This window comes from Nuphar pumila, chromosome 10, assembly GCF_984573655.1.
Source record: "Nuphar pumila chromosome 10, dmNupPumi1.hap1.1, whole genome shotgun sequence".
Taxonomy (NCBI): domain Eukaryota; kingdom Viridiplantae; phylum Streptophyta; class Magnoliopsida; order Nymphaeales; family Nymphaeaceae; genus Nuphar; species Nuphar pumila.
Genome location: NC_143258.1, coordinates 104,722,421 through 104,735,607, shown reverse-complemented (window position 1 = coordinate 104,735,607; position 13,187 = coordinate 104,722,421). Strand labels below are relative to the sequence as shown.

General features: G+C 40.7%; 1 protein-coding gene across 1 annotated transcript; it reads right to left on the bottom strand.

Annotated features, from left to right (window-relative positions):
* Positions 1–449: 449 nt before the first annotated feature.
* On the bottom strand, positions 450–2,146 carry LOC149827749 (phospholipase A1-Igamma3, chloroplastic-like). The gene has a single exon (XM_090018237.1). It carries the CDS (start codon positions 2,143–2,145, stop codon positions 661–663), a length of 1,485 nt encoding a protein of 494 aa, XP_089874363.1. The 5' UTR covers position 2,146; the 3' UTR covers positions 450–660.
* Positions 2,147–13,187: the final 11,041 nt, after the last annotated feature.

The following is a 13,187-nucleotide window of genomic DNA, read 5'->3' as shown; positions in this document are numbered from 1 at the left end:
CGAGACGCACATGCTTACATACGTGGTGCTCTTTGGGACCCCGATCATGAGATGTAGCTAACTGCCCTGTTCGGGGGGGGGGGGGGGGACATATAACCTGCTTTGGATCCGAACTCTACTAAATTGTCATGCACGTATCATGTTTATACTTAATATATTCAACTGAACACATCAAATTTGGTTTTTTACGTCACACTTGAGGTGGGGGCATTTGCATAAACAAGAGGGAGGAATTGTTATGACTTATGAGTGCATTTGCATAAACAAGAGGGAGAAATTTTATATCACACTTGAGGTGGGGGCATTTGCATAAACAAGAGGGAGGAATTGTTATGACTTATGAGTGCATTTGCATAAACAAGAGGGAGAAATTTTATATCACACTTGAGGTGGGGGCATTTGCATAAACAAGAGGGAGAAATTGTTACATCACATTTGAGATGGGTGGATTTGCCTAAAGAAAAAGGAAAATGTTTATTACATCACATTCGATGCGGGTGCATCGGACAAAACAAAAGGAACTGTCCTTGCCACGGTACCCTAAATGATATTGATGGACCCTACAACTACAAGCAAGTTCTAACTTGTTTTGCTTTTATTAATGCGCTACTCTAACACGATCCAAGCATATGGATGAACAAATATGTCATGATTATACCATTAAGGCATACTTAGTGCCTTTTGCAGATGAATGTGAGTGTCTGCAGGGTGCCCGTCAGCCGTAGGCCGTGGCGGCATGATCCACTGCCCGTCGTAGTTCCTGATCAATCCTTTGTTCTCATCTTGCCTCCAATTGGGTGGCAGCTCAAGCTCCTCCTTCAAGAAATCACAGCTCTTGTTAACAAGAGCTACGTCTCTCTCAGTTGATGATGCAAAGCCACGACCCTTCCCATGATAGCTGTCAACAAGGTGAAGAAGCATCTCCAAATTGTGGAAGTTGGCTATGTCCTCTGATTCCTTCAAATATGGTGATACTGTATGGTCAAGAGCAAGCTCAACACCTACATGAGCATAACTCCATGGGAAATTACCCAGCCAATTATCCACAAACTTCTCTATTCCAAACTTTTCATTCACGAGTAGGCCTGGTACTTTTGGTACCTTGTCATAAACATTGAGCACCCTAAGTACCTTAAGCCCTAGGTCCATGCACCTCTCCTTGAAGCTAGTGTTGCCTACTCTGGGCCCAGAAAAGGAGAACACCGTTGTAGGTATTTTGGTCCCATCAGGTCTAACATTGAGTCCCATCTCAGCTATGTCATATGCACTCAGAAGTGCCAGGGCTGCACCTAGGCTGTGCCCTGTTATTGTGATACTCACTTCTTCATTTTTATACAAGTCTACCAATCGCTTGACTTCTGACAATATTTGTTCCCTAGCTGAGTATTTACAGTATTGACATGGTGAATCACACTCTTCCTTCTCATTATACAGGTCCAAGAACCCTGCCTCTACTTGGATGGAGTCGTCTGCCTTACCAAATTTAGCGGGTTGGAGTTTATCCATGAGGTCCTCAATCCATTCCATGTGTGTGACCGTTCCTCGCCATGCGATCACTATGTCACGCCTTCCTAGCCGTTTGATCTCTTGTGGATCATCACAAACTGCAACATAGCCAATCCAATTAGCCTTGGCGCTCCATGCCTTGCTTAGCTTGGATTGCCGGAAGAATTTCCCTATGTTTTGGTTGCTTGCAGCATAGAGATACCGATTGACCCGGTACCCACGATCCGACATGCCGAGTTTTTCAAAGAAAGAGGCTGAGTCATACCGGCTAGATCCACAGTACTTGGAGAACATATCCCAATCGAAGGCATCATAGCAAGCTTGAGTGAATTCGCCATAGCGAATGATCTCGGAACGCAACAATGGATCCATGGGGTCCAATAATGCTTCCCAGTTATTAGAACCATGGATTTCTCTCCACACCTCTGCTATGCTCTTCATTGTTGTTGCTCCACTTTGATTGCATTGGCTCATAGTGGAGATGGCTTGGGAGACAGCGGATTGTGCAGGGCTGACATCAGGAGGTGTGGTTGAGGAAGGGAAAGAAACGGATTTGGCTGGTGAAGGGTAAACTTGAGATGAAGGGGTAGAGGTGATATCAGCTTTTGTGAGGGAGCTAGATGATGAAAAGGAAGCCATGAGTGAAGGAAACAAACAATTAATGATAACAAGTGGCTCTTGAGTGCTCAGGTTGGTAAAGGGGCAGGCCTAGAAAAGAATATGGTTATTGTGGAGGATTCAGGGATGCTGGTGAAGAAATGAAGGAAGAATTATTGATTTGGCCCGTGAGAGAAGTGTTTGTTAGGATCAAAGACGGTTTCCCTTTTTTTCTTTCTGATGATGATTGGTGCAGCACAAGAGGCTAACTTATAGGCGTGACAAGCTGAAAAGTCATCCTCTAGTCATAAAAGTTGTGCTGTAATGTTACTTGTTTGCACGGAAAAAACATTTGGTGCTGATGGTAGATGCCATTTTGAATTGTCATTGGATCGATTCGCCGATTCAGACCGATTTCAACATTGGTCCATGCAATTTTCTGGGGTCCTACATATGAACTCCAGCACGTGGGGAGTGTTTTATTTTTTATTTTGTATGCTTTTTTAGAAAATTAGACCATATTGGGAATTGGGGTTCAGGAACCAGGATAACCAACGATCTGGGTAGGTTCCCGTTGAGTTCACGGCAAGACCTTTGACGGTTTACCAGAATTCACGAACTTGGTCCATATATAGTCTCTATCTTTGAAACTGGTAAAGATAAGTATAACCGACTTGGCCGAGCTGCACCCAGGCTAAGTAGGTCTGACCATGGCTCATATATAACCAATTTTGATCTTTTTGAGTTGGTCGTGTTCTTGATTCGGTTCGAAGAAGCTCGAGCCAAATTCACGTCGTCGATCTATCATCACCTTAAAGTTAGCCAAGCCGGCACCATGCGTCGACTGTGCCTAGTGGATTCGATTGGTTTGTGTATCAGAATCATGCATGCTCCTATACAAGATCTTGTGTCCATTTCATTCTCAAAAGTACTGAACCATGTAAGACTTGGCTATGTTGGCCCGAGTCAAGATGAATATGCGTAGCCAATTTCGATTAGTGCAGTTTAATAAGAGTACTCAGTTGGCTGGATGGTCAAACGTTCGAGGTTAGACGGACGGCTAGGAAACTTCCAGAAAAATAATATATTAAGACGTACGTGTACCGGTACGTATTTGCTTCTTGCTTTGGAATAGCATTCCACGTACATGGGTTGAACCTCTGGACCAATGTTGTCAGTATCGGTATCGGCCCCGTATCGTTTTGGCCACCGATTCAGCTGTATCGCCGAAACCCAATACTCAAGTGAATCGTTCTGTTCTGTATCGGCCCAAAAATAATAAAATTTATTATGTGTCAATTATAACGTGACACATGTCAAAACCATTAAGGTGTTTTTTTAAAAAATAATATTAAATTTTGTTTGTATTTTTTATATTTATTAAAAAATAGCCGATCGGATACCGATACTGATAACATTGCTGTGGACAAATAATGTAGCCTGACGTGCACTAGTACGGCTGTGCTTTGACTTGTATCTTGATCAAATCCATATCGTTTTGTATTCTTGACGTAACCAGTTGTCTTCAACCCTTTTCACGATCCAGTAATGTTATTTAAAATCCGTCTGAATTATGTCCCTTCTATGAAAGGTGACTCTTCGTTACGTCTGCAGATCCGATAGGATTCAGGTTCAAGAATAATGAAATAGGTTCAATTAGCCTTTTTGTTGGGACCTATGCTTGATGGCTTGTCCAAGGTTGGACGAAATGAACAAAATTCTTTTTTTAACAACTGTTTCTAGTTCAAAGTTTGTTTGGACTGTACTTAGATGCTATATTTCAAATGTTTGTTGTTTTATGACGATGTGCAGACAACTTGAACAGTCATGGATAATTCGTTGAATTACTTCATTTTGGACCGTATGACACATTTTGTTCTTCATTTTACATGTTTTAACAAGTTTATTATGGTTTTTTTGCTTGAATATGAATCAAATTACGAATTTATGTTTAAAACTATGAATTTTTGCCTTCAATATGGATTTGGATTTGAAGAACATAATAACCTTCAAGTAAAATTGTATTTCTTATCAATTATCACATGCTTAAAAGTGAAGGCCCCCACGATGGTCCAGAACACGCTTTCCCGCCTAAGTTGGTGTTGTCTTCAACGCCAATTGTTCATGGTAATCCTTCACAAGCTAATAAAGCTGAAACATGTTGGCAGCTTTCCTTCAAGTGGCTTCACATTCTGACAGGCCTTTCCATTGCATTAGGTACTTTTTGACTTTCTTAAGATAATTGTTGGAGTGGTTGAGGATGACTTCTGATTCCCTACCTGGGACGCTGATCGTTGATGGTGTGCGCTGCAGAATGGGAGCATGTTGAGGCATGCTTTGTTAAGGGTCTTCTTCATCTTCGTGGAACGACTTCAGGTTGTATATGTGAAAGACCAGATGCACCTGAAAGTTTGATGGAAAGTTCAGTGGATATGCCGAGTTCCCAATGCGCTTGGTGATGGTGAAGGGGCCGTCATACTTGTGAATGAGGCCTCAGTGGTGGCCCTGAAAGATAGTTGTAAGATCGAAAAAAAGCTTCTCCAACACCTTGTCTCCAATACAAAATTTTGTTGGCCGACATTTCTTATATGCCCACTTCTTCATGTGCTTGGTCACCTTGTTCAAGCATGTCTTTGTTAATTCTGTCTGATTCTGCCAGTTACTGATGAACATGTATGCATAATGCGCTTTGTCATGTCCTCGCACGGCAAGCGAGTGCGGAGTCTTCGGTTGTTGTCTGGTTGCAACTTCGAATGAACTATGACTGGATGACTCGCTCTTTTGGAGGTTGTAGCAGAATTGAGCCGCATCAAGTAAATCGACCCAATTCCTTTAATTGGTACTGACAAAGTGCCACAAATATTCCTTCAGCATGCTTTATCTATGTTTGCCCATCGGTTTGGGAGTGAAAATTTGTACTGAAATGTAAGTTTGTCCCAATCAAGTGAAATACTCTTCGCCAAAATTTGCCAGTGAAGTGGGCATCTCGATCACTGATGATGCTCTCAGAGATTCTCTAATGCTTGATCACATTTTGCACAAACAACTTAACGGTATCAACAATTGAGCAGGTGGCAGGGGCAGGCACGAAGATAGCATACTTTGAAAACTTGTTCACAACCACATAAATAGAACTGCAACCTTATGCTTTTGGCAAACTCACAATGAAATCAATGGTTATGCACTCCCACAGACGGCTTGACATAGGTAGGGGCTCCAGTAGTCCACCAGGTCTTTGGTTGATGGGTTTGTCTTGTTGGCAGATCAAGCAAATCCACACATAAGCATCCACATCGTCGCGTATCTGTGGCCAATAGAATGTGCATTCTAGCAACGCCAATATTCTTTGTTGTCTTGAGTGACCCACCCAAGTGGTCTTATATTACTCGTGCATCATGCGTCTTCGCAGAGTATCCTGTAGTGGGATATATAGACGATCGCCCATTGAGCGGAGCAAATCATCTTCCAACCAAAATCTCTGCGTCTTTCCTTTATTTATCAACACAATCAGCTATGGGGTCATTGGATCACTCTTTAAAGCTTGTTGAACCTGCTCAAGAAGGTCACCCGTCGGTTGGCTAATGTTATCGTCCCAAGCAAGGAAAGTCGCAAGCTCCATCTTCTGACTCAAGGCGTCAACAACAACATTGGTCCTGCCAGGCTTGTACTCAAGGATCATATCAAATTCTGTCAAGAAATCTTCCTAGCAAGCTTATCTTGGACTCAGCTTTTTCTTAGTCTGGAAGTAGCTTGTCGCAACATTGTCAGTCTGCACAATGAATTGCGACCCCAAAAAATAGTGCATCCATGTGCAAAGACAATACATGATCGTCAACATCTCACCCTCATGCACAATGTATCAAAGCTCAACATCATTTAATTGTTGACTCTCAAATGCAATGAGATATCCTTCATGGAGCAACACCCCTCCGATTGCAAAGTCAGATGCATCAGTCTGCACTTCAAACGGCTAGTGACAGTCAGTCAATCTTAGTATGAGTTCTTCTATTAGGGCTCACTTTAACCTATCGAAAGCTTTTTGTCATGCATCAAACCATAGCTATGGTCTATCTTTCTTCAGCAGATATGTAAGTGCTGTAATGATTTGCGAATATCCCTTAATGAACTGCCAATAATAATTGGCAAGTCCCAACGAAGAGCCTAATTCATAAACCTTAGCAGGTGATTCCCAATCTTGAATAACCTCAATCTTATTATGCTCCATTTTCAATGTGCCTCCTCCCACAATATGGCCAAGGAAGTGAACTTCTTTCTAACCAAATAGGCACTTCTCCTATTTGACATACAACTTGTGGTTTTTAAGAGTCTGAAACATAATCTGAAGGTGTCGAACATGTTGCTCGATAGAATCATTATACATCATTATGACATCCAAGTACACCACAACAAACTTATCAAGGTGTGGGTAAAAAATCTTGTTCATCAGGGTTGAGAAGGTGGCAGACGCGTTCATCAAGCCAAATGGCATAACAAGGAATTTGAACGCCCCATATTGTGTCACACAAGTAGTCTTTGGTTCATCAGCTTCAGCAACTCTGACTTGCCAATAGCATGATCTCAGGTCCAACTTAGAGAAGACTTTTGCCTTTCTGAGCTGATAAAAAAAGTTTATGATCAAAGAAAGCAGATACTTGTTCTTCACAGTCATTTTATTCAGTGCCTTATAATCGAAGCACAGACTCTTTGACCCATCGTGCTTTGCCTGAAACAGCACGAACGCTCCAAAGGGAGCTTTGGATGGTTGGATGATTCCTGATTTAAGCATGCTATTCAATTGATTACATAATTTTTGTGGCTTAGAATTTCCCATATGAAAGGAAGTCATTGTGGGTGGTCATATACCCGACACTAGCTCAAGTTGGTGGTCTACCTCACGCCTCGAAGGTAGCTTCTTTGGCAGTTTAGCAGGTATAATATCACCAAACTCATCCAATACGGGCACTAAGGCCCCTAGGACATTAGCGACTTATTCCACTTTATCTGTGGCACGGATTGTGATAAGAAAAGTCTCATCACCACTGTGCATGCCTCTCTTCAACTGGAGTGCAGACACCAAGTGTTCGCAAGGCTTCACCGATATCGTAGTAACCATGCAAGGTTGATTATCACTCTTAAAGCTGATAGTGTTGAGGTGAGGCATCAACACTGCCTTGTTGCTTCTCAAGAATTTCATCCCGAAGATGACATTGAAACCATCCATAAGTGTGACTGATAACGTGATCCTTCATGGCCAGTTATAGATCTGCACTGGCGCATCACGAACAACACCATAGATGGCTCTAGCTTCTGAGTTAACCGCTTTCATGCGGCTTTCCTTCTTTTCCCACTATAGTCCCAACCATTCTGCTTCTTCATGCGAGATAAAATTATATGTGGCACCTGTGTCTACCAATGCCTTGGTGATTCTTTCGTTGAGTAAAAGTTCCAAGTATATTAGTTTTTTGCATACGACTGGTTCTGTAATAATTGTCACCTTCACTGCATTCATCATCTGCATTGCCCCAATAGTGGGCGCCTCTGCAGGTTGATAAACTTTCTCACCCTAAATGACATTTGTAGCTCGGGGTATGCAGTTATCTCCAATCGTGGTGGAACATGTATCGGCCTAGTGATCACCATGGCAGATACGATAATCACGATGATGATAGTAACCACCCTGAAGTTATTCCTGTTCTGATTATTATTTTGGCCATCCTGTCGACCTTGATTCTGTTGGTTTTCATGGCCAGCATTTTGCTCATGATCGTTCCTTCGATTGTTATAGTCATTTTCCTGTTGTCTACCTTGAAATGTTGTGTTGTTCCTATCAAGCTCAACAAGCTTCTCTGCAATCACTAGCGCTTTAGCTAGCGTTGAAGGATCGTGCAAAATGAATTTTATGTTTGCCCATCCTTGCAACCTGTTTGCCCATCCTTGCAACCTGTTACTAAAATAGAACAACCAATCTTGATCATTCATCCTTTTGACTTCTAACATTATCGAAGAAAATGCCTTGACATAGTCATGAACTGACCTTGTCTACTTCAATGCCAGCAACCTTTTGCGGGTTATTTTTTCTTGGTTTTTAGGCAAAAAGTAGTCGTGTAGTTCCCTCTTGAGGTCCTCCCAAGAGACTATGACAACCATTCCATGTTGAACATCACCTAAGTGATGTCTCCACCAAAGAGTTGCTTCATCCGCAAAGTACATTGTTGTGGTGCACAATCTATCTGTGTCTCCATCTATTCTTGCAACTTTAAAAAATTGATCAATTTCGTAAATAAAGTTCTCGAGATCCTTCAAGTCCCGAGTGTCCTTATACTTTGCAGGCTCAGGTAGAGTGTAACATGGCCTATTTACGTGCGTTGTAGTACCACCAGCTGGGACAGTCCTCAATTGTCGCTCCAATTGATCATTTTTCTATCAGACAACATCAAATTCGGCAACCATAATGTTGAACCAACTCTCATTGAATAATCAAATCTAGTGGCAAGACTTTCTACAGAGTCTTTCACTCCCTCTACTGTTGTCTTGATCTTTGTGTTGAGATCCTTAAAAGTAGCACAAGTCTCATTGACCAACTTCTTCATGTTGGTCACTGTCCCAATCAGCTCGGCAACATCACGCGAGATGGCTGACACCCGATCATCGACCATGAAGTCTTCTTTAGGAGGAACCATACTGCTTGAAGGAGTCATGACATTCTTCTTCGACGCCATTGTCAATCCCAATATCGACAAGGCTCTGGTACCAACTTGTCATGAGCTTAGAAGCTAAGGCCCCCGTGATGTAGCTTTGGGTAATCACAAACACCGAAAGTAGGCCTTTTAAGCATACAAGCAACTCACAACATATGTGCAGGAGCAAAAGCAAGAGTGCGTGCATGCACAAACATAAAGTGAGCAAGGAGACAAGGATGAATAAAACTTCTTTTATAGATACTTGAAAGAAAAGTATATAAAGAGGGGGAGAGAGGGGCCCAATACACAAGGTTTTTAAGTCGTAAGACCTTTTGAAAACACTCGAGAGTGACAAAGAGGTATATACATTAGAAACAAAAGGGTGAAAACATGGCGGTTCAGAACACTAGAAATGATTTTAATTAATACACATGTATACTAGCAATAAAAAACAAAATGATTATAAATAACATAATCGCTAAAAGAACAAAGATTAAAACCAACATCCACTTCAACAGCAAGCCACCTACCAAACATCATACAAACAATAAAAAGAAAAGAAAAGAAAAGAAAAGAATCAAAACAGTAAATAATCACACAAGCACAAAAATATTCAAAAAATAATGGAACTAATTTTTTTCCACCAAGCATAAAAAGATAAGCATATAGATCACCCAACAAGGCGGTACCCATCATTCATCAATAACAAAAAAACACTTAACAAGAAAGAGAAAATCACTCAGATCTCTCACAATCTCGTAGAGCAAAAATGCAATGCACAAAGAATGTGATCCCTAAACCTCAAAGAATGATCAATAAATCATAACAAAAAAAACCCAAGAATTCACACAGAAAGAGAAAAGAAACAATCAAATTTGGTCTAATTTTCGATTCCACGAATCACACAAAACGAAAAGGAAAGGGGGAACGAGGGCTCACAAGGCGGTTTCAGAGGATGGGGATGGAGACGAAGGCGAAGGCAAAGAAAATGCTGACAGAGATGACGGGGAGCCACAACTTGAAGAAGAGCTCAGGGAAGTAGAAGCAGGTGAGTTGGTCCCTGTCGTAGGGCAGCGAGGAGATGAAGGAGTGGGTCCGCTCCCAGAATCGATCGTGGTGGTAGGGCTCGGCCTCGACCTTGTCGTCCTCCTTGGCCTTGGTGTCATCACTGCGTTTCAGGAGAGAATTGGAGGCGCAAAAGCTGGAAGACTATGGTGGAGATCCGCCATGGAAGGAGCCGCACACACTGCTACACTCTCCACTCTTACTGTGAAGAGAAAGATAGACACATCGATAGGCACAACACACTTGTCGATGCTTTTGTTTTTGTTAATCGTTCTCTTCATTTCTGTTCTTTTTGTAACATGAGAGGTGAATAAAAAATAACATACGTTAATGAATGCATCCTTGTAGTGACAACATAACACTGGGAAATGCAATTTCCCTATCCACCAAAGCAGCGTTTTAGTTAACTCGTGCCCAACACCCCAAATATCTCCTTACTAGATTTGGTGTAAGAGGCACTATTTGAGGGTAGCTATCATTGTCGTGTCAAGACCCTATGTGAAGACTAGGTTTCAACATGATGAACCATAGTTATATATGTAGTAAAATAGAGGAGACAACCTACCACCTCTTCATTTTATGTTCGGTTTCTCAAAGAGTGTATGTTTGGACAATGGTGTCTCCCATACGGATCTATCCAAGTATCATTTCAAAGGTGGGGTCGGTGCCAATTGTCCTCCAAACCATTGTACCAGGCCTGATTGATGGCCTTTCAAATGACTACTTTGAAAATCTGGGGCATTCACAACCACATCATTTTTTAAGAAAGAAAATTCATTGTGCATCAGATTCAAAAAAATCATGTTTCTCTGTTGTTAAAGAACATGGTTTGAGAATATGTAAAAATGTAGATCAACCTGTTGTTTGGAGGTGGCGCCATGCAGGCCAGTGGACTCCCCCTACTGCATAATGGAGCAAAATCAATATTTTCAACATCTATCGTTACATATGGCAAGTGGGTTACGTGATCCGTGACTCCCATGGGAAGTTCATTAACGCATGGTGGATTATCGATAATTCTAGTCTCACGGACAAACTTCTTGTAATGACCTGATATGTGGCCTCTCAAGCCCGAGTTCGTGGACGTTAGTTCTTAGAGAGAAAACACTCAATAATCTTAAAAACAACTCAAAATCATACCAGAATTTTTTTTATTTAATAATTAAAGGTCCATACATTCATTTATAATATCATAATCATTCAAAGACAAAAGCAAAATAAAAAGTAAAAGGTCATCCATACTTCTGATGTGGTAGAGTCGCAGTCCGATACTAGGTTCTGTGAGTAACAATAGTTCCTGAACTTACAATTGTTACCAAAAGAAGGGAGTGAGTTTACAACCCAATAAGATTTCATTTATAAATAGATACGACCATTACAACTATAGTGAGCTCTAAGCTCCTAGTCTTAGTTTAGTTTGTTACTTATGCACACATGTTATTTACGAGTTTTACCCTCTGTTTTACTGTATCTCTATTATCATTTTCAAACACATCTTCTACTCTAATCAGCTATTTCAGACATAGCCGCTTCGGGCGTAGAAACTCATGTGGACAACTCAGAGTTCACACTGTTGGCCAGATATATGAATTATTCACAACAACGTAGTCTAAACTGGCCCAGACTACTGACACAGGTATTGCAGTTGCTCAACGGTTGCAAGACGCGAGTGAAGAAGCTCAATCAGTAGCTAGCCAAAGAGCCAGGGTGATTATACATGCCCCCAAGGTGTCTCAAGGAACTATACCTGCCCCTAAGGTTTTGTTGTTCATGCTACATCCTACACGTGTCTAGTGGGCAATGTTTTAACCCCTAAGGGTCACCTAAGAACGTCTGAGATATTCTCAAGTTACTTACGAGGCACACACCTTAACATTGCCCCAGACCATGCCTTTTAGTAAAGTTTTTCATCATATTCTATGTGGACATCCTATGCATTACTTTCTCTCAATATTCACATCTTGAAGTAAGTGTGTTATACATTCATCAATGTATATCTACAAACTACCTTTTAACACTTGTTCACATGTCTGAATTGTTAAGGATGACAACCCACCACAGATTAATTCATGACACTTACAATGTCCCTCTCAAGGCATAAACATGATATTTTTCCTGCGTAATACCTACCTTGAGACTTTGGAACTCTACCCTCAATTCTCACATAACACGTCAATCTCTTACATGCAATCATGTCATGCCATATTTATTTTATAAATCAAGAAATATGCATGATCAGGTTTAAGCATCACACTTGAACTTTATAAATTCCTAAGCATGCAAAACATTGTTTATTCGCAATAAACAAAACTAGCATACTTAAGGCACTTGGAACCACATTAAAAGATGCCTAAACTAGCTAGCATGTATTTTAATCAACTAAGGAGGAATTTGTAAATGTTTACTTACCTAGAATTCTTAATTACAATTCTTAGTCTCACGCAATCTTTGATCTAAAATTAATGAATACCTCATATTATTATCAAAATTACCAAAATACCCTTTTTTAAATGTCAAACTCTGACTCCATTCTTTTAGAGTTTGTCCTCACATCCTTACTAATGAATTCTACTCAAGCAGTAGAATTCAAGTACTGAAAAATCACCTGAATCTGACTTCGAAGTACCAAGTTATGCTTTGTTTACTATGTAGGCATACCAAGGGAAAAATGGTCTTTTTTACTTTTTTAACCAATCATAATAACATCTATTTCATTTTTACACCACTTCTTTACACTATGTCAACTTCGTATTAAATTTTGAATCCAAATCCACACTATTTTCAAAATAGATCAATTAGGTTTTTAACCAAAATTCTAATTGAATCTTGGATCCGGTATACTCGATCCAAACTTATTTGTGATAGTTTGACACATGTATGGTGTCTACACTGGACATTCTTAGATTTTGGACTAAACTCTACTAAGTCCACTTAGTTTTGAATTCACTTGGGTGTTTGTGATTTGACTTAAGTTTTGGGTTCAAACTAGGATCCAATTCGTAATAAAAAAATCAAGTCTTCGCTATCTCGATTTTTCCACCGCACCCAATCAATAACGCGGACACAAATCTTTATATACCTTACAAGTCTTATTTGTCTCAGTCTAAACTGAGTCGGTCTGACCTATATTAGGCCAACTTTAGTCTAGACTGAATTGATCCACAAATACAAACCTGAGTCGGTCTGCTAACTAATTCAAACCCAACTCGGTCCAAACAGACCGAGACAGTCTATCACCATACATAGATCCAGACTCGATCTCTCTAAACTGAGTCAGTCTGTCTAATAATACAAACCTGATTTAGTCTATCGATTTACATAGACCCGACTCGGTTTGTG